Source organism: Pseudonaja textilis, chromosome 5 (genome assembly GCF_049901715.1).
Source record: "Pseudonaja textilis isolate UNSWEBS1 chromosome 5, rPseTex1.2, whole genome shotgun sequence".
Taxonomy (NCBI): domain Eukaryota; kingdom Metazoa; phylum Chordata; class Lepidosauria; order Squamata; family Elapidae; genus Pseudonaja; species Pseudonaja textilis.
Window position 1 is genome coordinate 36,498,366 of NC_141994.1, and position 27,118 is coordinate 36,525,483.

The 27,118-nt window shown below is 43.5% G+C and overlaps 2 protein-coding genes across 2 annotated transcripts; both read left to right on the plus strand.

Moving 5' to 3' along the window:
* Window positions 1-4,777: 4,777 nt before the first annotated feature.
* MYF6 (myogenic factor 6) lies at window positions 4,778-7,830 on the plus strand. Its single transcript, XM_026702676.2, has 3 exons — window positions 4,778-5,468; window positions 5,917-6,007; window positions 7,200-7,830. The coding sequence occupies exons 1-3, from the start codon at window positions 4,890-4,892 to the stop codon at window positions 7,316-7,318; spliced, it is 789 nt and encodes a 262-aa protein (XP_026558461.1). The 5' UTR covers window positions 4,778-4,889; the 3' UTR covers window positions 7,319-7,830.
* Window positions 7,831-17,151: 9,321 nt separating this feature from the next.
* MYF5 (myogenic factor 5) lies at window positions 17,152-23,940 on the plus strand. Its single transcript, XM_026695506.2, has 3 exons — window positions 17,152-18,032; window positions 22,014-22,089; window positions 22,896-23,940. The coding sequence occupies exons 1-3, from the start codon at window positions 17,514-17,516 to the stop codon at window positions 23,087-23,089; spliced, it is 789 nt and encodes a 262-aa protein (XP_026551291.1). The 5' UTR covers window positions 17,152-17,513; the 3' UTR covers window positions 23,090-23,940.
* Window positions 23,941-27,118: the final 3,178 nt, after the last annotated feature.

Here is a 27,118-nt window from a genome sequence, read left to right on the forward strand (position 1 = left end):
GGGCAGGAACTGGAGCACTGTGTATCTTGGGATGGGAGTAAGAGAAGCCGTGGGAGGACCAGGGCAGGTATTTTTCACATTTCAGAACCACCCATTTCCCTCAAAGAGTGACTCTGGGCAATGCACAATAAAATATTGTTGGTTTTGAAAATTTTCATATGGATTATATACTCAGATGGACTTGATTTAAGAATTTGACGTTGATTGACAAGATCCACTTGTATGAGAGGAACATTATTACTCTGTTAATATTCTGAATTGATAAAGACTAAGATTAGACATTAGAGGGCACCAGCTGGCTACTTTAAAAGAAAATTATGACTTTTTAGTGGCAGGAAGTTTTTGAATTATTTTTACACTTTACTAGCACCTGCTGGTATAACTACAGAACATTAGGCTCCTTTGAATAAAATTGAAATTGATTTATGGGTGAAATTTAAAAAATACAGCTTAGAAGGAGATAGAAGTAATTAATTTACAAATGAAGAATGATTCTTATTAATTCCAAAATCTTATTTCAAATCCATCTGGTCCCTTAGTTTACTTGTAATTTTCCAAAATCAACATTCTAATTGCTCCTTTGCTGTTTATTAAAAACATGTTTTTAAAAAATCCTTAAACTTGTATTTAAACTTCTTAGTGACAGAAAGGCAACTCACTCAGTGTTATAAAATATTGTTCCAAAGGTTTCTAACAACTAAAAAGGAATTAAAAAACAGTTTCTAAAAGTGACTAACAAATGAAGTTCTGGAACTCCTTCCTAAAATGGCTGCTGAATGGCAAGAGGTTTGTTTTTTTTTTTTTCTCTTACCAATGATCTGCTCATATTGCTGCCAAAGCTAGTTCTCTGGTAGCGCTGCTGCCTGAGCACTTAGGAATTACTCAAGGCAGCTTTTGGACAGCCATGGATCCATCAGGGAAGGGGACTCTTGAAGATTTCAGTTCCTTGGAGTGTTCAGAAAGTCATTGGTCTTCCCTCTTCCTTTTGGCAGTTTATTTGGCATGCCTGAGTTTTAATTTCACTTTTTAAATTTTCTGTTTTATTATGCTTTTTACCTTTCAAAGTTGACCATCTGGTTGAATACTGATTTATTTTAACCTCCTGATGGATCCTAGCTATTCTCTTTTTTCCTCTTTGATTTATGATGTTTTGAATAACATTGTCTGTAGGAAAACACAACATGTCCTTGAATGGTGAAAATGTGTTCATTTGATTTACATGAATCTTGGTCTCTCATCACAGGGTTTCTGAAATTTTAAATTTGCTAAATACTTGGGAGGGTTTTTTTTTAATTTAATCTTGGATCAAAATATCCAGAAAACATATTTCCTGCTTTTTTCTTTTTCTGTGTCCTTTGTTTCCTGGCTAAGTTACACAGAGAAACAGTGTATCAGATTATGGACAAGCAAGGGTGGCTAATATCCAGAAAAAGACCTTTGGGTAACATGCAATTTTTAGTTGAAAGCTTTTTTAAAAAAAAAAGTTTGATGAAATGATAATGGCTATAGAAAATCTTCAGATGCATATAGTTCTGGATAAATTAGATTCACAAAAGGAATGTGATTGAAAAGCTGCAAACCATTAGAAAGTCTGGAAAAATATATGGACTATACAGACATAGACCCAACTGAGCTAGCTGCATACCGCTCTCCAAAGTTCAAGCCTGCATTCTTTTACACTAGCAGAAGCCTGAGTGAATGGAGGTGTGTGATCAATTGGATTTTTGGAGGAGGACTGAAGAACTTGTTTTATATTTAATCAGAAACCACTTTCATCTGGATTTTGTTGGGAAAATAGACCAATTGTGGAGACTGAACTTATTATATTTAATTGGACAACAATTGATGAGAGATGTTATTAAGAAACAAACATGGATATTTGTTCCAGAATGAATTACTCTTAACTGTTGAGATAATTTGGGATAGATAAAATGCTGGGGTAAATTTTCTGCAAGTTGATTACAATAGCAGTTTGTTACAGCAGGTTTTGAAATTTTAACCTTGCCTTTTTATTATTGTTCTTCTTCTTAACTATGTTATGATTAATATAGTATATGGATGACAGTTCAATAATTTGCAAATAGATTTAGTGCTTTAAAAATTTTCTGTTTCATAAGGAGTGGGATTGCGGTAATGTATTAACCAGTATTCAACTAGGGAAGATAATGTGTATATATGTGTTGAGGTTTTTTTCAATGTCTTCTTTGTTTTACAAATTTTTCTTTTTTATACACTTGTTGGAGTTTTGTATTTTAATTTTTCTCAAAATGAGTTAAAAAAAGAAATTAGGCTAAGCAAATCTTACCCCCTGATAGGTTGCATTAGGGCTGGGATCTTGAATGAAGTTCTTCCACCATCAATATTTAACAATATGTAACTTTAACTGATAACAGTTCCTATAATCTATCCATGGGTGGGAGACATCTGGAGTAAAAGTGGACAATCTCACGATCTTTCTTTATTCTGAACAGTCTTTGCCATCCAGTATTATCTACAATATCCTGTCATCAATCTCCCTTGCAATGCTATCCCCATTCCTTTGGGAACTTTTAGGGCATCATGAAACCTCCCTAAAAGTCTTCAATGTAATGTTTTTCAAGCATTTATTGCTGGAAAAGAAGGCTATATCATTTTAAATAGCTTTGAATTTTTAATCATTCAGGTAGGAAAAAATATCTTCATGTCACATTGAATTAATTTCTATATATACTCATTTGAAGATAAATGTGTATTAATTATAAGATTAATGTGTTTATTACAATCATTTGATCATAATACCAGACTACAGATATATTTCGGCAAGGCTTGTAATTCAGATCTACAAACCATAAGCAAAATTCTGAAAACCAAATTTGAGTTACCAAACATTTGAGTATGATTAGTACTTCTATGTGCAGAACAAATTTTCTCTATTATACATACTGCTTTTGTGTTTGTTCTTTGCTAGCTTAATAAGACTTTTATACTAGTAGTCTGAAATAAGATTCCAAAATACATTTAACAATAAACTTATCTAATCTGTGATATTGATATAATTCAGAAGCTAAAAATCCAGGGCCACCTGCGTGTTCTAAAACTTTTTGAATTACCGGAGTTGTCCTGGACTGTACCGCCATAATTCAACATTCAGATGGGCTTAGCAGAACTGAAACTAGAAGAAGAAAAACTAGAACTCTGTGCATAATAAATAATATGAGGAAAATACTACCATATTACTTTTAGACTATTATGACATCATCATCTTGACTTCTACCATCTTGTTGTCTTCTGCAACAAGATAATAGAAAAAATACAGTCCCCTCTTACCAACTACAAATTATTAGTTTTCTGATTGTAAAGGAACCTCTGCAAATACTATTTACCTCTACATGGATGTTTTCTGAAGTGTCTTGATCACTTGATCCATCCCTGATCAAAGAAACCCGGATTCTGATTGAACACCGGGCAATCTGGCATACATGGCACACATATATCTACTGAAGGCACATTCACTGTATGCCAATAGTCTTATGAATTAGCCCATGATGGATGGATGGATGGATGGATGATAGAGAAGTATGGCCACCCAAACCAAGCACTGAGACTATGGGCAGTTTACAACAAACCATAGAAAACCAAACAATGAACAATTCCACATAAGCGCAGAGAATGCTTCATAGACAATCAGAGGTCATATCATACCTACTCCAAAAGTGGAGCAGGTCATCATGACCCAAGTGCCAGAAGAAAATAACCAGAGTTTTCTGAAGATCAACAATAAATTGGGGTGGGGTTGCAGTGATGGTGGGGGTTCCTGAGGACAGGGTGGATCATAGCTGCTAAGCAAAGTCTTGTGATAAGAGGATCAGAGGATTGCTCCTTGCCAATCTTCTTGGCAGCATTACCAACCTTATTTTCCCTTTCTACTCTTGGAGCACACCGAATTGATTAGGATCATAGGAATGGTATGCTGAAAGAAAAAGCCAACAATAATGCTGAGCCCAGCAAAGATACTGATTTGCCTCTTTGTGGGTATAATCTTCAGGCTTACTTTGGGGATCTATACTTAGCCTTGGATCCACAAGGATCCACCCCTGTTTGGGATTGAAATTGATTACAGGTAGTCCTTGATTTACAACAGTTCACTTGAAGTTACTAGGGCACTGAAAAAAAGTGAGATGTCCATTTTTCACACTTACAACCATTGTGACATAATCAAAATTCAGATGTTTGGCAACTGACTGATACTTATGACGGTTGCAGTGACTCTGAGGTCATGTGATCCCCTTTTGCAACTTTCTGACAAACAGTCCATAGGGGAGCCCAATTCAGTTAACAACCAAAGTAACAACTTCAGGGATTCACTTAACAAATGGGGCACAAAAGGTTGCAAAATGGGGCAACATTCATTTAACCAATGTTTCACTCAGCAACAGAAATTTGGGGCTCAACTGTGGTCATAAGTCAAGGATTACCTCTGCTCCTTCTTTCCTTCACACCCCAAACTCTCACACCCAGAGACAAGCAACTCAGCTTTGTCATTCATTCTCTCCCCACACCAGTTTTGTTTTTTTAATGGCTCATTACTTTATAATATTTTTGGGGGGTGGGGGGGTGGGGGAGGAATAGAAGAGGTGTCAGTTCTGCTCCTCCTTTCCTCCTGGCCCATAAGTCTCAGGGCTGGCACCTCCAGCTCGCTTTCTGCTCTGCTCCTAGGAGGGTGATGCCTGGCGACAGCTAAAAGTTGGATAGAATTTCAGGGGCTACTATATATAAAGCAGGCCAGGGCTCTTATGTCACCGCGCTAATTAAATTCCGTCGGGCCGCTTCTCCGGCGCGCGCTCTCCGGGCTGCCTGGGCCAGCCCCGCCCCCACTCCCGGGAGGCCCAGAGGCGCCCCGCGAGCCCATCATGATGGACCTTTTCGAATCCGGCTCCTACTTCTTCTACCTGGACGGCGAGAATGGAGCCCTGCAGAGCTTGGACATGGCCGAGGGGTCGCCGCTCTACCCGGGCAGCGACAGCACCCTGTCGCCCTCGTCGTGCCAGGACCAGCTCGCTCCGGAGCCCTGCGGCGGCGGCAGCGGCGGCGGCGGCGAGAGCAGCGGCGAGGAGCAGCACGTGTTGGCGCCGCCGGGCTTCCAGCCCCTGCACTGCCCGGGCCAGTGCCTGATCTGGGCCTGCAAGACGTGCAAGAAGAAAGCGGCGCCCACTGACCGGCGCAAGGCGGCCACGCTGCGCGAGAGGAGGCGCCTCAAGAAGATCAACGAGGCCTTCGAGGCGCTCAAGAGGCGGACGGTGGCCAACCCCAACCAGCGGCTGCCCAAGGTGGAGATCCTGCGCAGCGCCATCAGCTACATCGAGAGGCTGCAGGAGCTGCTCCAGCGCCTCGACCAGCAGGACAAAGGCCAGGAGCTGCTCCTGCCCGTTGGCGAGGGCAGCGCCGGGGACAACAGCGCTTTCGGCTTCGGCGGCGCCAAGCGCGGGAACGTAAGCGCGGCTTGGCCACGGCCGCTGCCCGGACACCCTTCTCTTCCCTTGGCCTTGGCCAGCCGGGGAAGAGGGCTGGGCGCGGCAGGGGGCGGGGCGGGTGCTTGGAAGTGGTTGGTGATCGCCTTCCCTTCTCCCCCACCTTCCTTCCTTCCTTCCTTCCTTTCGTTCTTCCTACCTTCCTTTCTCCCTCCCTCCATTTTTCTTTTTCTTTCTTTCTTTTTTCCTCTCTCTCTCTTTCCCTCCTCCCTTTTTCTTTCTTTCTCCCTCCCTCCCTCCATCTTTCTTTCTTTCTTTCTTTCTTTCTTTCTTTCTTTCTTTCTTTCTTTCTTTCTTTCTTTCTTTCTTTCTTTCTTTCTTTCTTTCTTTCTTTCTTTCTTTCTTTTTCTTCTTTCTTCCTCCTTCTCTTCCTCCTCCACCTCCTCCTTCTCTTCCTTCTCCTTTTCAGATGGCCACCCCCGACTACTTGAGCACCTGCAGCTCCGCCTGGCCGAGCGGCTCAGACCATTCCCGGACGCTGCCGATCAGCGCCAAGGAAGGTAAAGCGCACTTCACGCTGGGCTGGCGGGTTATAGGAGCGCATTTCTCCGCCTCTGATCTAGCTGAGGAATCAGGGCCCCAGCCAGGCATCTGCCCTTCGCAGGTTTGGTCCGAATTGGCTCCCAGGACAGCCAAAATCCTTACAAATCCTTCGATCGCCACAATTAATAAAATGGAGTGGCTGTTACAGGATGGAAACAGCCTCAGCCAAACGGGATTTTCTGTTGCGTCTGAGAGTTGCAATGAGCATCAGGGAGCAAGCGCCGATTTCAGCAGGATACCTAAGTAGCCTAAAATTGTGAGCGGGCTTTTATGTCTAGAATACATTTACACACCGAACGCCGCATCTATTTTCCGTGTAGCTCAGGTCCAGAATCAAAACAAGCGTTTTGTACAGTCGGATCTTCTCTGTTTTTTTTAAGAATCAAGGCAACCCGCATGTTAAAAGTTGGCTCCGAAGGTTAGAACTCTTAAAATGCCTGTAGGATCCTGGCAGCTTCCGAAAGAGCTGAGCTTTAGCATCGAATGGTATCGGTGGAGATTTACAGACGATTTGGAGATAACAGATCCCACTGAGTGAAATGGCGAAACTTGGTTTCAAAGGATAAGTTTTGGCCCTAAGTTTTGGCCTTTTTGGCCCTAAATTTGATCAGATTAAAATAACCAAAGCGTCTCACACAATTTACTATGGCACGCGTTTTCCTAGACTCCCGGGGTTTTGTAATTCAACGCAGCGAGCTGCATGCTAGCTGCATGTATGGTCACATTCTCACACGTGCATGTAGGGTCACATTGCGCGCTTACATTCTTCCCTGAAAGAAAGCAAAAACGTTCAGAATTATTTAGGCCAAATCACCCTGGAATGGAACTTGACTCCCGAAGATTTCATAAGGACCTTGAGAACTGCACGGAGGTCATAGGAGCAGCGACCGTTTCTTTCTTGACCACGGCCATTCAGTTCTTGTATCACATCCGGTTGGAGGCGCACATGGTGGTGAGATTTTTAGATCCCGAAGGCAGGTGCCGTCATAAAAGTCTGAAAGGTGCTAACCAGCAGAATGAGGGCGATTAAAATACCAGCGGAGGAAGGGATAGGTCTAAGGTTGCGCGATGCGGTGGAAAGTTGCCTTTCTCGCTGTTTACTCTCAATGGGTCCTGGGTCTTAAGGTTTTTCTCTTCTTTCCAAAACAGGAGGGACGCCCGTGGATTCTTCCGCCTCGAGCAGCCTGCGCTGCCTTTCCTCTATCGTGAACAGTATCTCTTCCGAAGATCGCAAAGTACCCAACGGGGAAGAAGTGGTGGAAAAGTAGCGACCCCGGTAGTACGTTTGAAAACGGGCAGTGGAAGTGAACTGCTTTAGTTCGCACTTTGAAGCGAAACTTCGAATTAATTTAATCTTCTGGAAATTCTAGAGGGGATTAAGGAGGAGGGCAGCGCAGCTGAATAAATAAATGTGCACCTTCTTCAGAGGAAGCTTTGCCCCATCCGATAAAGAGAACCGCCCCTCTGATTTAAATTCTATTTTTTATTTATCTCTCAACTGTTTTATAATTAATATATTACTTTGTGTTTGGAGAACATCGTTGAAATGCTCGTATTCTGTTTGTAGGACGCTTATGATCCCGAGATCTTGGTTTGTGCGTATGTGGGTGTGAGTGTGTACATGTGTGTGTGTGTGTGTATAAAATTACAAATATATAATTTTAGTACTTCCCCCCTTTTTTAATAGAATATCTATTTAAAATGTGGGATGTGATCTTGTATATAAGAAAATGTAGGTGACATTCCCGAGACTGTAAAATAAATCTCTTTGTGTACAAAACTCTGTCGAGAATATTTTCATCTTTCCGTGGGATTCAGTTAACAACGGGAAGAAAAAGAATAAATGAATGAAAATCTGGAAATTCCTCTTCGTCTCCCTTCACCAAGATCGGCATCTATTTTTCCCTTCAAGTGTTACTAGTAAATGGGTAAAAGGAGCCGGAATTCTTAGCGGTTCTTGTCCTTCAGCTCGAAGGAGCTCTGCCTTTGGAAGTTTCTGGGGCAGTTCGGAGATAAATTAGGCATCCGGGAACTTCAGGATCTGTCTGCCGCAGGGATCGCTCAGCTGCTGGAAATACCCTTCCCCCCCCCTCAATATTTTGACTCTTTAATCCAAAAGTCTACAGACCGCTAAAATCTTTTGAAAGTTCTCAAGCGCGAGAGCGAAGCAGAAGGCGGCCAACAACACACACACACACGCACCCTTCATCTCTTGGTAGGTATTCAGTTAGTATAGGGTCAACTGAAATAAATGGCCCGGGAATGGAGATCGGGTGGGCCCTGGGCGTTAACTGGCTGGTTTGATTGCCTTTGGGATCCCTCTGGACAATCGAGCTCCCGGTTTCGCGCCCCCCAGTCTTTGTCAGAGACCTCATCTCCTGCTTGTGCCAGAAATGTTTCCAGCAAAATTAAAATATGAATGGCTGGATGAGAGTAACGCCCTTCCGCGCGTTGCTGTAGAGTTTCCTAAAGACCCTTAGGGTTATTTTACTGGGATCGTGTATCAGCGCATATGTGCCAATGTTGAATCATAGCTTTCATTGTCCACCAGCGCTTAACTTTGTCAAAATGTTTGCGTGAGTGCCGCGCCCTCACTTTTTTTTTCTTTTAAGGTGGGGAAGACTTTGGGACGGTCTTCAAAATTTCTGGCCGGGGATTCCGGAGTGTGACAAAAGTTGGCCAAGTTCCTGGGCCCCGCAGCAGAGGTTAAGGGGCAGCGGGAGGCGGAGAGACCGGGACAAACAAGATTCCCCTTCCCAATGAAAGCTCGTAGAAAAGGCAACCACTTCTGAGGCCGTGCAAGACGGCGCTCCAAGTTGCCCCACTTTGTTTATCAAGGGAAGGCAGGGCAGGGAGGGACGACCACCAAGGAACACCGGCATGGCCGGCGCCTTTCCCTCCCCGGGCGTCCCGCCGGGCTGAGCAAGGAGGAGGATTTCCAGGTTGCGGCTATTGGAGGAGTCGGGCGAAGGTGCGAGGGTCCAGACCTGCTTCGCTTTGCTGCCACCGTTCGCAGAGGAGCCCCTCGGCCCCTTCTTGTGCCTCAGGAGTGGCCGCCTTGGGAGGATTCCTTACTTCGGAGATTTTTTAAAGTTTTTTTTTCTTCCCACGAATTATTCACAGTTAAACGGGGGGGGGGCGGAGTGGGTGCCGAGAGGGAGGGAAATCCATGGCAATTTCCTCTACAATAATTCATGTTACTCCCCCATCAGCCTCTCGAGAATAACTCGGTGGCTTCTGTTTGCAGAGATCGAGGCTTACTTCGGCTTATGGAGCCTGGAAGCAACCTCTGCATTGCAGCCCCTACCTGGCGCGTAGACACACACACGCACACACGCACACGGAAAAAAAAATTGTCCAGACCTGGTTTGCTAATCCGGAATAAATCATAATGGTTAAAGGAATGATGAAGTATATCATAGGTTTGCACTTACGCACTTCTTTGGTGGGGAGAAAGTTCACTGAATACTCCCGGTCGTGCTTCCTAGGAAACGCGTCCCGAACTTCAATGCAGAGTCCCGAAAGATTTGCAAAAGTAGCCTGGTCTTTATCTAAGATTCGGAAGAGACTAATACGCGGTTCAAAACAAAGAGTTACGCCATTCACACGGACTTCTTGGCGACAGTTAAAAAGGCTTGGAAAACCTTCAGCCTTCAGCTTAAGCACACCCGAACACTTGAAGCCGTTTTGGGTAAAGCCACAACCCCACCGCTTTTGTGGTATATCCGTGACTTGCTCTGCAGCTTCCCACATACATATACCCTTTGCTCCTAAGTCTTTGAGTTGTGTACAGCGTTTTGCCCCGTTAGTAAACGTGTTTAGGATTAAACGCGTATATACAAAAAAATCTGGTTCGTACCAAACGGCGTTTCGTTTTCCTCTACCCTCGTCAGCAAAACAGGGTAATGTGAGAAATTGTTTGGAATAAGGGGGACCTCAAGGTTTCTCATTAAGGAGGAAAAATAATTGTTCATTTCTCTCTCCCTCTACTACACCATAGCTGGCTGGAGAATTCTGGGAGTTGAAGTCCACCAGTCTTAAAGTTGCCAAGTTTGGAGACTTCTGCTCTATACTATTGCCCCCAGATTGATGGGGACAATATGTTGCCTCTGTAAACCGCTTAGAGCGGGCTCTAACCCTCCTGCCACCCCCACCCTCCAGTCTGCAACCGAAGAAACCCGGGTAGCTTTTGGAATGAAAGTATTTGCATTCAAGGACAATTTTTATTCTCTTAAAGCCAAAGACCACGCATAATGGTGGAAGCACAAAACCAAGAGGGGAAGGCTGGAGAGAGATAAATCTGGCGTTCACTCTTTCCTGCACTTCCTCCAGGCGGAGGCGGAGGTCTTGAAAAGGGATCTGGGACCTTCTCTGGCGCTCTTTCCTCGAAGTGCTCCCGAATCTTCTTTTGGGCGATGGGGACGGAGAGAACAACTGGAGTATAACACCATCAGGACAGGGGAATCCTGGTTCCGCTGGGGAGGGGGGTCCAGGGGGGGCAGGTTCCTCATCCCTGGAATGCTTCCACATCTTCCACTTTAGGGGTGGGGAAAAGGAGAAAGAGTGCTGGAGAAGCCAGCAGTTTTCCTCCAGGCTCTCGGGACACTTTGAGCTGAATGTGAACCTGCTGCTTGTCCGAGTTTGATATCTAGCCACGACTATAGACAAGGCATCAAATAAAATGTGTGGACGTACCGAACTAATCTATGGACAATAACATCAGAATATTTCTCTAGGTCGCTGCACCGAGTAACTTTGTAACCAAGCTAGAATTTTGGGGTGAAGTCTACTCTTGATGGAGACACTGCCCTTCTGATGAAGGGACCCTTTGTCTTAGAACTCAGGATGCTGTCTGAGGATGATGGGATCTGTTTATGTTTAGTCAACTTTCCAAATCTGCACTGGAGGGCTAAGAAAAGCGTTCCTGACCCAAACACGGATTTGTGAGCCCCTCAGTCTGAAGAGATTGCGATTCCTTTGCGATTCCTTTATCCAGAAGAGGATGTGATGAATTCATTCCCATAAGGAATAGGAATTATAATCTTTGTCGTCTTTTTTTCCTGCCGCCAAATTTTCAGGACCCAAAACTCAAAGCTTTCGGTGAGGCTCAGTCTAAAGTTAGTGCCCTATTGTGGTAGAAAGGAATTCTATTAAATTAAAAGGATTCCATTAATTTTTGGCCGACCTATTCCATTCACTCTATGTAATGGTTAATTTAACAAATGTATGAAACTATGAAGGATGCATCAATATCACTAAATACCATTAATTAATGATTAATTAATTACCCCCCCAGTTGCCCTATTAATGAGATGAGTGGCATAAAAGTGCAATAAAATTAATTGCCTGCATTTAATCTCTTTAAAATTACATTGATTGGCATTTGCCCTAGTCCTGCTGCTGCCTTCTTTGCCTCAGAGGAAGCGCTGCTGTGAGGTCCCGTGAAGGGTGGGAAGAAACCTTTGATTTGGCAGATGCGCTCACCGGTGGCCCAGTCGGTGGGGTGGATCCGGAGGTATGGGACAACCTTTTCCCCAGATGAGTAGTCCTAGCAGACTGGGCTATTCAATGAGGAGCCTCGGTGACGCAGTGGTTAGAGTGCAGTTACTGCAAGCTACTCCCGCTGCAATTTGGCAGATCGAATTCCACCAGGTTCAAGGTTGACTCAGCCTTGCATCCTTCTGAGGTGGGTAAAATGAGGACCCAAATTGTTGGGGGCAATATGCTGACTCTGTAAACCGCTTTGAGGGGGCTGGAAAGCACTAAGAAGCGGTACATAAGTGCTTATTGCTATATCCTAAGTGCTTATTGCTATATCCAGACAAAAGGACTCAGAGCAGAGCAAAGGTCTACATTCCTATCAGGAAACTCACGTAATCAAGCACCCCCCTTTGTGGATACGCGGGCAGGTTTCCATAATTGACGGCTTCCTTCCAAACCTTTGATGTTGCAGGTCCCTCGTGAGCGGCGTCCCAGCCCTTAAACAGCAAGAGAACGCAGAGAAGGAACTCAAGGTCAGTTCCTTCCAGCTTTTCCACAAAAGCAAAAAGGGTTTGGATGCAAAGTGATGTTCCCCGCCGGAGGACTAAGCTGCGGGCCACCTGACCTCTTCCAGCCGACTGCTTTTGATCTCGCCCAGCCGGAGCCTAAGGCGATGGCTTCTGCAGCTGGTGACCCAGCCCTGGAGCAGGTAGGGCTGGGTTGACATAGGTGCGCAAACTTGGGGAAGGGAGGACCCGGGTGCGGAGGAGTGGGGGATGCCAAGAAGCTGCGGCCCCTCCCCTGATTCGCTCATTTGGGTGGCTGAAAACTGAACTCCCTTGGCAAAGGTCCCTGTACTGTCCCAGCCAGTCTATGGGAATTGGATAGTTACTTAGGAATTATGAGCTGTCCCCTTAAGAGAATGCATCATGGTAAATGTAGTTAAAGGTATCCTGGGAAATGTAGTTCATGTCACGTGACCACATCTGTAATCCTTATTGGTCACTAGTTTGACCCTGATGGGTTGGGGGAGTTTTCCTCTTTCTTTGTCTGAACTCTCTAACTCATGGCAGCTTCTTTCTATCGCTAGGAGATGGGTTAGGAGATAATCATCTTTTACTACAAGGCAGATATACAAAGGATTAGTCATTAAAGAAGAACTTCATCACAAACGTGAGTTATGAGGATACCTGATGAACCAATAAATGTAATTTGTTATGGACATCTTGTTGAGTTATCTATCTGCATCTGTACAGCTTCAAATCCACTTCTGTGCAGAAGGCAGAAAAGTCCCAGAGGAGGAAGCGCAGCTGGTGGTTTCCTTGTCTGCTGGGGAATAGCTTTGACCAACCCACCTCTCATTTTTCTAAATCTCGCCTCCTCCAATCTTGGCCACACTACAGTGTCAACCATCCCAAGGACTGAGTGATGCAAGCGGAGGGCTCCAATCATAGCTCCACATGGGTACACAGTAAGAGACGATGCATTTGGTCTACACCTGCACTTCGAGTCTCAATTTGACTTAAAACAAAAAAACACCTCTTCTACTTGCATCCAACAACTGAGAAAATTAAAGAGCCACCTCGGAACTTGCGCTCATTTCTATTCTGCAAGCTATGGCACAAAGAGACACCGCGGAATCCTCCAGCCTGAAGACATGGGCTTTATCTTTCCTTTTCATCTGACCCATATTTAAGAAACAGGGTGAGTTCATACAACTCACTTAACTTTATGGTAAACCAATCAGCCCGTTCTCTGGTTCTGTGCATTGTTTGTAACCATAACATTAAGGCAGGGGTCCCCAAACTCGCCAACTTTAAGACTTGTGGACTTCAACTCCCAGAATTCTGGGAGTTGAAGTCCACAAGTCTTAAAGTTGGCGAGTTTGGGGACCTTTGCATTAAGGCATACAGTACATTTGCACAACAAACTTAAAACCACTATGGATCTAGTCAAACTTAGCATGTCGTGTGAATATGGCCACTAGGTATCCCTTGACCGAATTTAGTGTAGTCCGGGGGGAATTGGAAGTGAAATATTCATGGGGAGGGAGTTTCAAGTAACACATCGTTTAGGAACTACAATGCCTCTCTTACCCGCTTCCACCAAGTCAAACTCACCTCTGGGCGAGAAAGGTCCCTTCACTCTTCCAGCCTCCGCTTCCGCCGCCGCACTCCAGGCTTTCCTGTCTCTGCCCTGCCGTTTGCCTGAAAATCACTTGCCCCCCTTGGCATGCCCAAGACATTTCTGGTGGCTGGACTGATAGCCCCCCACCCCCGGCCAGAGAAGCGGCTTTCCTGTCCCTCAGATGCCTCCGCTGAAGCAGGAGCTGGCGGGAACATGAAGTGGAGGTCCTGCTGGCTGGGGACCTTGAGAAATGTACTCGGAGGATATGTCTATGGGGATTCTCAATCGACCAGTTCACGGTGCTTTTTCCAAAAGGCAACTAGACTTTCTTGGTTCCTTTTTTTCCCCCCTTTGAAAACGTTTTTACTCTCATCCAAGAAGCTTCTTCAGTTCTGACTCAGAATATTCACAACTCTATATTTAGCTAGAACTGAAGAAGTTTATGAATGAATGAATGAATTCTTTATTGGCCAAGTGGGATTAGGCACACAAGGAATTCATCTTGGTGCATATGTGCTCTCAGTGTACATAAAAAGAAAAGATACATTCATAATAGAACCATAAGGTACAACACTTAATGATAGCCATAGGGTACAATAAGCAACCACATCATAGCAGGAAACAGTCAATATAAATCGTAAGGATACAAGTGACAAAGTTACAGTTTACTGGATGGGAGTTTGCTGGATGAGAAACGAAAGGTTTTCAAAGGAAAAACAAAAACAAGAAAATCCAGTTGCCTTTTGGAAGAAGCATCTTTGGGACAGGACAGATGGAGAAAGTTGAGAAAAGCAAGCAAAGGGTAAGACATTGAAGGGGCTTTCTGTTGTATTCAGGGGTGCGTGGGCAAAAAAGTAAAGGTGGTGGCCATTTGTGTGTGTGTGTGTGTGTGTGTGTTGTGCCACCTTGACTTTTTTGACTACCCCATGCGGACACGCCTGGATGCAACTGATTCCCATCCTATCTATGGCTTAAGTGGAGGAAGTGGAGGAAGACGAGAGGCTCCAGAGCGATGCCGGAGTCTCCATGTCCCGGAGGACGGGGCCTTCTTTCCCATGGGATCTCCCGCCTCTCAGGGGCCTTCCCGGTTCATAGGCCGAGCATCGCGTACCACACGCGTAGAGTTTTCACCCGAACACTTTCAGCCTAGTCGCAGGGCAAAACGCCCTGCACAAATCTTTACAAGGAGCCAGGCTAAAAGTCCAAAAGCATCAACTTTTGTGCGGAACCTGCACGGAAAGAGGAAGACGTAAGTCTACCATTCAACTCACTCCCTTCTTCAACACCCTCCCCTTCTTGAAGATGCTCCACTGCTTCACCAGTTTGGAGATTCCGACAAAAACAGTGGAATAAACACTTTCGACGTCCATCAGTCCCGGTCAGCGTTGCTTTGGAGTTTGCGTCCAGCAGCAGCTGAGAACCAAAGGCTCTTTTTGGTCCAAAATCCAGTGAGGTCGCATAGAACCAAAGCGGATGAATGAATTCTCCAGAATGAACTGTCAGGGAGGAATGTTTGCAGGCAGAGGATTGAGCCTTGGCTTGGCTTGGCTTAACTTTAACCCTGGTTTAAAGAAAATTTACAACTGCAAAGGCGGAGGCAACTATTTTAACGTGGCACTCACGAATGGCGCCAGCGACCAAGATGATGCACCTGATGGGCGGTTGACTTTCAATAGGAGAGACGCGGTTCTTTGGAAATAGCGCGATTGTGGATTGGCTTAGTCGGTCCCTTTGAGTTTGAGGCAGGGCTCCCCAAACTTGGCAACTTTAAGATTTGTGGACTTCAACTCCCACAAGTCTTAAAGTTGCCAAGTTTGGAGACCTCCGATTTAAGGCAACTTATTCTTGAGTGGACTTCCCTAGCCAGAGAGTTACGTTTCAAGAAACCCGCATAAAGGATCAGAGGGCAAGCAAGGAAGCCAGCTTTTACGTTCAGTTACACAACGAGGGCTTTACGGTCGTGTGGACTAGGATTGTTGGGAATCGGGTGTTGTGAGAAGAGAGCTGTGATAGTCTCGGGTAGCCCCAAATTAGGAGGAGCCTGGAAGGAGCATTTCAATTTCATTACCGAGGATAAACTGGGAATCCGAGACAGGCCAGGAGAAAAGGAAACGCCAGAAAATGCTTTGTGAAAGGCCCTCGCGTGTAACTGAACTGCCACTGAGGAAAGCCCCCTCCCCGCATTTTCCTTCGCTTTCTCTCCTTTCAGTGAGCCCCCCCTCCGCCGTCCGGGCACCTGCTCCCAGGATTACGCGATGCAGACCCACCGTTCAGCTCGGGAATTCCCTTATTGGGAGCAGTGGACGTTCGTCACCCAACCTAAGGCCGTGTGCCATTTGTCAGTGTTGAACGTGCCTCAAGGCTCCTCGGAGTTGTTGTTTTCTGCCACAAATTAGCCCAGCTGCGCCTCTGGCAACCGTAAAGAAACGAAAGAGAGAAGCGCTTGTTTTCTTAGGAGGATCCCACGTGACCGGGGCTAAAGGGTCCCGGGACTTTGGCAAGCGCTGCCTGCTAAATGCCTTATCATTACCCACTAATGACCCCTTCCCCCACGCCCCCTCCCTCTTCTCTTAATTGCCTGGGCCTCCGGGAAGCTTCTATCAAGTTCCTGAAAGGTTGCGGGCCTAGAAATTGCACGCTGGGGGGCGGAGGGGGCACCAGCAGCTGGAACACATCGGTAACGGTGCAAATCCAGCCTTTTCGCCTTTTCACAGAACTGCCTCTTGGCAAAAGGCAAGAAACTGAGAGCGGACGCGGGTGGTGGTGGGGGAAGCGGGGGGAGGGCGCAGGAGAAGCTTTAAGCTTGCAAACGACTCGTCTTGGAGAGCTGAAAGGTACCGGGCAGCCCTGGCCCTTCCCAGGACTCCGGGGAAGCATGAACGTCCCTCTGTCCTGCCTGCTCAGGCTCTGAAAGTCACTATAGGGCTGAAGCGCAAGTCAGAATGAAAGTTCTCGGAAGACCTTTTGGGCTGCGGTTTGCGGCACCCACTAACTCCGGTTTGAATTTGCGCAACAGCCTCTGTTCGACTGTGAGCTGAGCTTCCAGGGGCCTCCTTCCACTTGCCCGCTATCCTTAACATTTCGTTTCCCTCCGGTCCCGAAAGAACAAAATGTAATGTTTTTTCCTGCTTGGAAAATTGCTAAATGGGTACAATAATAGAAAGTTAAACACGAGGTCTATTTCTATAATCTCTATATTAGTCAGGATAATAGTTGCGTCTTTTTTTAATGGAAGGACCCAGTTCAATTACTAATCAAATAGTAAGAGAAGGAGGGGAAAAAACCATTGCGATCATTTGCGACGGATTAGTCTTACTAGGATAAACTTTATTTTTAAGGAGCGAGGCGATCGCTTGGCTTTTCTCACAGCCGCCAAGCAGTTTTTTCCTTAAGAGCCCCTTTTACCGCGGAGTAGTGTAGCCAGAGGCCAGGGAGGAGTTTTCGGCTACTCTTCGGATTTCCTGGCTTTTTGTGTATGTGTGTGTGTGTATGTTGGGGGTGTGTGTGGGGGAATGTGCCGAAGCAACTCCGCGTCGGGCTGCCGGAGTGCGGCCTTGCCTCCCGGTTGCGCTTTTCTGTTTTTCTTGCTGCTGTTGTTGCTGTGATCTTTAAAGTGTTACTAATTGCACCTCCTGGATCCGCCGCGCCTTGGGAAAAGCCAGCGGCCAATCCGCGCCAGAGGAGCGCAGGGCCCCTTGAGAGGGAAGGGGGGGAGGGTCCGGGGGACTCCTCCGAGCAGGGGTCGTGACGGGGCCGCTGGCTGGGCTGCCCACCCGGGATATAAAGAGGCGCGAGCCCCTCGGCCGGTTCCAGAGCGCCGATGCCCCAGCCTCTCCCTGCAGCCCAGCGTTGAGGATGGAAGAGGTGATGGACGGCTGTCCGTTTTCGTCCCCCTTGGGCGGCTTCTTCTACGCCAGCTCGCCCTTCGCCTCTTCCCCCGAGGAGAAAGAAGAGGATCTCGCCCAGAGGACGGCCTCAGCCTCCTTCAGAGACCCTCCGGCGGAGCCTCCCGGGAGCTCGGACGGCGAGGAACACGTCCGTGCCCCGACGGGCCACTCGCAGGCCGGCCCCTGCCTGCTCTGGGCTTGCAAAGCCTGCAAGAAGAAGGCGAGCCCGGGTGACCGGCGCAAGGCGGCCACCCTGCGGGAAAGGCGGCGGCTGAAGAAGGTCAACCAGGCTTTCGAGGCGCTCAAGCGCTGCACCTCGTCCAATGCCGGCCAGCGGCTACCCAAAGTGGACATCCTGCGCAACGCCATCAGCTACATCGAGAGCCTGCAGGAGCTGCTGAGGGAGCAGGTCCAGCATTTCTACGGGCTGCCGGCGCCCGGCTGCTCCGAGCCTCCCAGTCCCAACTCCAGCTGCTCCGACGGCCTGGTAAGGACACTCTGCCTGGCCCCGGGGAAGGGACGGCCTGAATCTCGTCCCTCCGGAATGAGTGCAGGAAACGGCGGTGGGCAGGCTCCGAAGGGCTAATTGGGGCGGAGGGGGGGTCCGAGAGAAGAACCGCTGCAGCCTCGCCTGCTCCACTTCGCTCTTTTTTTAAATAGTTGTGATTGTTTTCCGCACCAGCCCAATTATTTTGAGCGAAGCTTCTCCAGGATTGAAGCAGGATTTGAAATTCCCAAAGTGCAGCGCAGGGCCTGGTAGGTCGATGCCTGAGCCCAGAGGAAGATTTTTCTGACTGGAAGCAATTCGGCATATTTGCAAGGGGTTGCAAGGAGGAGCAACTTTAGCGGAATGGGGATGGCCCCTACAGGAACTCCCAGGGGAAGCCAGGCCCTTTTCTGGGTCCAGTAGAAACCAATGGTGCTGAGTTGCTTTTCTCTGGCTCTGCCACCACGTTTGCTCATTCCACGTGGTGTGCAAAGCTTTAGTGAGTAGCATATAATTTGACTTGGGAAGGAGCACTTTTAGTAAATAAGAGCAAGATTGTGCTACTGGGTGGTAGGTGTGCAAGACCACAGATGGATCACAATCGTTTTTATTTCTATTAGTATCTTAATGGGGATTTTTTGGGGGGCGGGGGCAGGGGAAGGCATTCTGATAGTTCCTTTTAGAAATTCTTTGAAATGAATTGTTAGCTACTTGTCCATGTTCTGCAAATGGAAAATGGAGACAAATTTCCAGAGGAGCCCATTTGTTCTGTGGTTTAGCATGTTCCTGTTAATTGTAATTCTATGTAGGACATAATTCTCTATATGCTACCTGTAACTACTGCAGTGTAGGATTATTCATTCGAAATTTATGGCACAGGAAAACTTTATTTTCATATTCTGTTTGCTGGATACATGCTCAAATGTAATTTAGGCACCCTTCCGCAATTTAGGCAGCCTTCCTAGATACAAAAAGAAGGAAGAGAACAATTATGAGGTTAACCTGTTAAACTTTTTCAATAGGTTGAGTTTTGTTCTTGTGTTACAAATGCATCTTCGAATATTTATCTAATGCAGGGTTTCTCAAGATCGTGTAGATTCCAACTCCAAAGCTGGCAGGGGAATTCTGGGAGGCCACACATCTTAAAAGTTCCTGAAGTTGAGAAACACTATACAGTATAGTTTAATACTCCTGAGGAAGAGCTGTGAGGTGGCAGTGTAAAAAATAATGGTTGGGAGGACAAGCTGTATCTTTCAAATGTCCCTGTGAGCAATCTTATCAAAGTCTTCAAAGGACTCTGGGAAATTCTTGTACTAATTTCTCTGAGAGTAAATTGCATTGCATCTCACTGCATAAATCAATTTCCTGTAATTTTGCACCAATTTCCTTGTTTTCCCAGGGCAGTTCATGAGTGGAGTTAGCTAAATGATCTAGCCAGATCCATCAAGGATTTGAGTCAGATCTCTTGATTTAAAATTCAGGGCCAGTGACCATAAACCTGTTTATTTAAATCTCAGAGCTGTTCTGATTCAAAGCTGGGTAGGTAGTGATTCTAGGTATATTGAGGTTACAACCGGGGTTTTACGTGATGGGATTTATTCAGATTGTCCATTGGTACGATTGTGTTGTTTGCTAAAGTTATAGATCCCTGAAGGCGAGAGCTTGACCCTGAGTCTGTTAAAGTGTTTGCTTAGAAGTTCATGACATCACCAGGTTTCCCTGTTTGAGCTTGAGTGAAACACCAGTTGTGTTTCAGTTTAAGTGCTAAGAAGCTGTCTGCTTCAGTTCTAAAGTGCCTCTGATGGGCCTTGCTCTTAACTGTTTCAAAACCCTTATTCAGAAAACTCATTAGGCCCGGGTGAAGCATGCGAAAAATGCAGAGAGCACAAACAAGCCATAGTAAAGTTTACTTGGTGTTCAACCATGAACACCTCATCTGAAGGCAGTTCCTTCACTCCTTTGTAACACCACTTTGGGAAAGTGTCACCTTCAGATCTTAAATGTTTACATAAGTGTATGACCTTTGAGTAGTCCTAGTAAAGTTATGTGCATTATTTTTATGGGTAACTCAGCTACTTTTGCTTAACATGGATGTTCTAGTTATACAGTTGTATGTACATATTGATATATGTGTACATTATTATTTTTCAGAAAATGCAGAAATTTCCTTAGTAGGAATTTAACATGAGATTATTATAATTCCAACTTTAGATTTAGGCCCTGCCCAAAATCAAGATGATTCTGGCTAGATAATTTAAAACAAAACAACAATGCTATATAGAAAATACATGATATTAAATAATGCATATAAGATCAGATTGTCTGAACTATCATCTATCTATATCTATTATCTAGCATATATTTATCATTTATCAACTATCCATCATTTCCTCCCTCCCTAGCGAAATGCAAAGCATGTAGTCTAAACAGTGAAAAGACAAGGCATGTCCCAACTTTGAGTCTTTGATGAACAAAATGCACATGTAAAAATCAAGATATGGTCTATATACCACATTGTTTTCAGTTTTCTCTTGAAATGGCAATCATTGATGTGCTTTCATTTAGCAAAAAGCCATTTTTTCCTGCTATTCTCCTATTCTTGCCTCAACTCCTGCCAGCCTAGCAGTTTGAGTGCATGCAAATGTGAGTAGATAAATAGGTATCTAGTGTGGATGAACTTGGTTAGTTAGATTATTACACAAAGGAGTTTTCTTGCCATGGCTAGGGTAGTTAAATCTTGGGAAGTGCGCACATAAATATATTGGCTCAGATTCTTGATTCTTGACAAATGTATTTTTTCTTTAATGTACACTGAGAGTATAGGTACCAAGATAAATTTCTTGTGTGTCCAATCACACTTGGCCAATCATTCATTCATTCATTCATTCATTCATTCATTCATTCATTCATTCATTCATTCATTCTGTCTGTCTATCTATCTATCTATCTATCTATCTATCTATCTATCTATCTATCTATCTATCTATCTATCTATCTATCCCGGTCAATAGAGATCCTAACATATAAAAAACCTGAAATGTAATCATTATGCAATAGTAACAATGCTAATTACTATTATTAGTAGTAATATTATCAGAAAACATTATATAGCAGAATCATATCTGATCTGTGCTAGGAAGCTGTTCTCATATAATGATAGCAAAAATCAGAAGCAAACCATAAAGTATTGAAACTGTGAACCCTATTATAAGATTTTAGTTCAAATAACACTAGTGTTTATCATTTGCCAAATATCATTGAATTAATCCAATGTTTTCTTTGGACACGGATGCAAAACAGGAAAAAAAAACCCAGACAAGTTGCACTATATGGCCTGACTGTTATTTTGACTCCCAAGGCAGAAAATCTTACAAATGTTGCCTTCCTTTCTATCATTAAAACATAGCATGTTAAATAATTATTTGTTGCTCTTCCTAATAGCAAAAACCAGCTATCTGAAATGATCACCTCACTTTTAACATGTTTTGACAAATCTTGTTATGTGTAAAATAATTAAAAACAGAGCCTGTGAACTTGGTGGCGCAGTGGTTAGAATGCAGTACTGCGGGCCACTTTTGCTGACTACTGGCTGCCTGCAATTTGGTAGTTCGAATCTCACCAGGCTCAAGGTGGACTCAGTCTTTCATCCTTCAGAGGTTGGTAAAATGAGGGCCCAGATTATTGAGAGCAATTTGCTGACTCTGTAAAATGCTTAAAGAGGGCTATAAAGCACTGTGAAGCATATGTAAGTCTAAGTGCTATTGCTTGGAGCCACACTAGATGAAACAACTGCACAGCCAGAAAGCATCCTCTGGGAGACTTCATTGGATTGCATTAAGGCTTGTACTTTTATGCATCCAGATATTCGTGGTATCTGTTCAAGATCATTGTTCTTTCCAGATATTCTGGCAGGTGAAATACAATTGACAGTGTCTTTAATGTATAGAAAGCCCCAATCTCATGGGTTCTTGTCCATTTCAGACTGAATGCAGCAGTCCCTTGTGGTCCAGAAGGAACAGCACTTATAGCAAGAGTTACTGCTCTGATCTCCAAAATGGTAAGGCTCACAGATCTTCACACACCAAGGATGGCATTAAGAGCATAAAAATGGTGGTACTCAACTGAATAGAATAATCCAGTAGCTGCTCTGGTACTATCTGGCAGCACATGGTAGATTTTGAAAAGAGAAATTCAGTCACCTCAGATTCGAATGTCTGTTAGCTATCTTTCTCTTGAAAAGTGTACAGAGTAGAATACACAAATAATATACAATATTTTATGCAGCTATAATTTCTGAGATCAAGTCCCATAAACAAAAATAGAAGGGACTGAGTATGCTTAGGTGTGAGAAGAAATAATTAAATGATAGCTATTTTCAAATATATGAAATGTTGACACATTAGGTTAGGTTTTTCTGCTTTCTAAAGCGTATTTTACAGAATTCCTAATCAGTTGCTGACCCTTCTGACTAATTGTTCCTAGACCTGTAATACAAAACTTTGGAGGATGTTGGAAAAACTGCTCCAGAGGACAGGCCTGACCAATGGCTTCACATAACAAACAGAATATTCTTTCCTAAACATTCGTCAAATTTGCTCCAATAATCCTTGGATCTTGTAATGTCAACCATCAAAGTAATTCTAGGCAGTTGAATTGAAATGATTGGAAAGGATGTGCTTCCATGCATTCGCAAAAGCTGACAAATAGCTTGAAGGAGAGATATAATGAATTATCCTTTATTAACAGAGATGGCATACTTAAAGGAACACCTGCAATGGCTGGCTGAGATCAACTCATGAAGTAGCATCAAACTTTGATTCTGTATCTCTTTCCACTAAGCGTTATTTTGTCTTTCCCTCTCAGCCTACCCCTCAGAAGCAAGCGCTACCCTCTCCAGCCTGGACTGCTTATCCAACATAGTGGATAGAATCTCTTCTTCTGATCAGGAAGAGCTCTTCCCTCAGGACGCTGCTCCCTTTTCTCCTATTGCCAGCCCTGAATCCCAGCCAGCCTCTCCTGAGGCCCCTCATTCCAACCTCATCTATCATGTACTTTGAACTGCCTGAGATGTGACACCAGCCGGGCCAATGATTGGGTGCTTCTGAGAATTCCCAGCATCAACAAAGACATGCTCTGTTGAAATATGAAGCTCTTGGAATTCTGGTGGACCAAAAATATGCATACAAAGAAAAAAAAGTCACTTTATTTTGTCCTAGCTTCCCTTTTTAGAAAGCAAATGACATATTTAATCAAGCTACTTTTTAATACTATGTACTCTAATTATATGCTGACCTTTAAATTGTATGACATCACTATCTTATCATAAAGAATAGAAGCCAAATGTGTGGATGTAGATCCACGTTTTGAATTGCTATAAGAAAATACAGGATTAGTTAAATTATATTTCATCAAAGTACTTTTAATAATAAAAATACATTAGCTACATGATCTCTTATTTTTATCCATAATATTATAACATGGTAATATCTAAAAAATAATCACCCAGGATCAATTCTACAACTAGCTAGGTCAAAGCAGTGTAGCTCAAAAGGCAGGTGTTTGGCTTAGCCATGGTGTTATGCTATCTCTGTTTATTTTGATGTTTATTTTACCACTAGGGGGAGACATTTATATTTTCTTAGATAAACCTTGATTCAGGTTTCTGATTACTACTACCACTTTAGACCTACAGTATTGACAAAGATGTGTGGAATGCAATAACATCTTATCCTGTTTCTGTTAGTCTCTTTTTCTCCTGCAGCCAGGGTCTCTCAGCCACTATTAAGCATTAAGTTGCTTTGGTGAGCCTCTGTCATTCTAAATTTAGGAAATCAAAGGGGAAGGCAGTAAAGTTCTGGTTTTATTTGTATAGTTATGTTTTTGATAAGAGCAATAAAAAAGTTCACTATTTTTATGTAGAATTCTATTCTATTCTATTCTATTCTATTCTATTCTATTCTATTCTATTCTATTCTATTCTATTCTATTCTTACATTTCTATGTGAAGTGATCCTTGGCGTAGGATTTGAATGACGAGCAGTTCTTTAATGTGATATTTCCATTCTTTAAATTCAAAAGACTTGTAGCCTAATGTTTGAAAACACTTTTGATCTCTATGCGGCTCAATGTCTGGAGTATGCTTTTATGTTTTGTGATGGATAGCTGTTCTTCAGAGGCCAGCTGAGTTAGCCTGTGCCAAAAACTGGATGTTATACATACAAACACCCATAAACTATGTTGTACTTAGTTGTTCTAAGTTATACTGAGCTGTTGATCCTATGCCACACAATAGTGATGTTAACTGAGTAGTATTTTAATTAATTTTAATGTTTGATAGAAGAAAAAGAAGTTCACGTTTCAGCCTGATACAACTGTAGCTCCAGGATTTCTACATTCAAATCCTCTTATTTTGCAGCTGGCTCACTCAGTAGTGAATTTAACTGAACATCTACCTATTACAAATGTGTGTGTGTGAGAGAGAGAGGGAGGGAGAGAGAGGGGGGAGGGAGGGGGAAGGAGAGAGAGATTCCAGATATCAAATTTTGAACTTTGTGGGGTAAAAGATGTTTGGGTTTCTCTTCAAGATCATGAAAGGCAGCTGGAATTTGTTAATATAATAGTTTCCATTAGATTAAAACAGCAACACGCTAGAAAAAAATACATATTTTCTCAAAACATTCATTATGAAGACCCTTGGCAACTTGTCATTTGTAAGCAGTGTTAGGATCCAAATAGCTTCTCTTGGTCAACAATTTTTTTTTTTCAGGATCTAACCAGAAGAACTTTTATAGCTAGAATTTCTCAAACTTGGCATCTTTATGAAGTGTGGATCAGTGGTGGGATTCAATTTTTTTCACTACTAGTTCTGTGGGCGTGGCTTGGTGGGTGTGGCAGGGGAAGGATACTGTAAAATCTCCAGTCAGAGGTGGTATTTGCCAGTTCTCAGAACTATTCAAAATTTCCTCTACTGGTTCTCCAGAACTGGTCAGAACCTGCTGAATACTACCACTGGTATGGATTAACTTTCAGGATGGCTGGCTGGGGAATTCTGGGGACTGAAGTTCACATAGCCAAAAGTTGCCAAGTTTGAGAAAAACTGCCCTAGCCTCTAATGTATCCACTGTGATTTTATTTTACCTACTATGCTGCGATTGCAGATATATCAATGGATTTATGAGCAACTTAATTTATTATCTCTTAATTTTTCTTCCTACTACTCAGTTAACTTGGATTATAAAAAAATATATATTTTCCTTCAATCACCTCACCATATAGCATTCAACTATTTAAAGGGACATTCCCAATTTGTACGGATTTCTTGAGTTTATCCTTTATCAATTATTTGAAATACAGTACAGTACACCAGAATTCAGAATGTGGAATTTGAGATTTAATTTGCAGAAATGCAGGCATGAAACTGAAATGAGAGAAAAAAAACAACCTCTTGCTAACATTAAGAGCAGTTTGATATACAAAGGATTACAAAGAAGACAGGCTTTCTCAGACTACCCAACTATCTACAATGTTGTTTTCATTTGGATTGCTACTCTGAGTAGGACATAATGATCCAAATAATCTCTTCTGGTGTTATGATTATAAGGCAGTGGCATGTTGAAACTGCCACCAAGCCTGTAGAAGGGCCTGTTTAATAAAAGATGGATGCAAATGATTAAGCATTTCAAGAATGGGATACAGAAGTTTGGGATTCATCTACGCTAACCTTGAACAATCTCCAGATAGGTTCTTTCAAAGCCTGATATGTGCGCATTTGGCAATGCAGGAATTTTTTGCATTTTTTTTTAGAACAGTTATTAAAAAAGTATTTAGCATTTGAAATTTGAAACTATGATAACAGTATTTTAATGAGTAGTTTTAACTGTGTGACCAAAGCTTGTGCACCTGGAGATTCTAAAGCAAAGCAAAACACAAAACATCTGAAGAAATATTGGACAACTCACATTGGTGGTGACTTAACTGATTAATAATAACTTAGTATGATTACTTCATTAAAATTAATTATATAAAGCAAAATTAACTTTTCAAGATGTTCTTTTCCAGTTTTTTTCAAGTTTTAATAAGAATTGTATTCAGTGGTAGGATTGAAATAATATAACAACGGGTTCTCTGCCCTAATGACTGGCTGGGTGGGTGTGGCTGGGTGGGTGTGGTCAGGGGGTATGACAGCACTCAGCCTCCTGCAGCACTCTGCCAGCCAAACTGGGGCACAGGAGTTAATTATAAAATGTGGGCTTTGCTTTGTGACATCCAGAGCCAGTGAGCACGGGGTGTGAATTGCACAGAAAATACACTTTTGTTACGAAGAAATATCCCCAAAGTCAGATGTACAGTATATGTAGGCTGACTTTTAGCTACACACCTCTCCAGCAAACAGCAAATTTTGAAGCTCCAGGTAAAGAGGATTCTTTTTAGGATGAGTAACCACGGTTTGCATGATGGAGGTTCCTAAAGGAATGCTGGGAAACTCTGTGTTTTAAAGAACATTTGAGGGAGGGGTGCCTGGCACCAATCAAAACACTTTTTGTGAAGCAACTGATCAACAATGACAAGGTAAGCCGCAAGTATATGAAAATAAGAGCAAACTCCACTTCCTTCTAGTACTGATGATGTTACCTAGTTTGGTAATGAAACATCTGCAAGAAAGTCATCAAGCTCAGAGAGCACCAAGGAACCCACAGTTCAACCCTGAGCTACAAATATTCTATCAATAAACACGTTTTGGTTAGAGGAATTCAGAGACTGCATAATATGAGATGGCTCCCAGTGGATTTCATTCTAAATCTTGATATGATTTCTGTAAATAAGGAATTTAGAATTATCATGGCTGAGTCTTTGATCCTTCATACATCAGAAAAATACAAAGCTAAAGAATAAACAAATAAACAGATATGAAAAAAGAAAAGGCTCAGGAAAGAAAAAGAGTGAAAATGTAAGAAAGAAAGGAAAAGGAAAACTGAAAAAGACTGTCTTCCAACTTTCTTTTATACAGATATGTAAATATATATATAAAACTAGTACTCTAATATTACATTTGTCTACATTATTTCTACAATTCCTTATTTAATCAT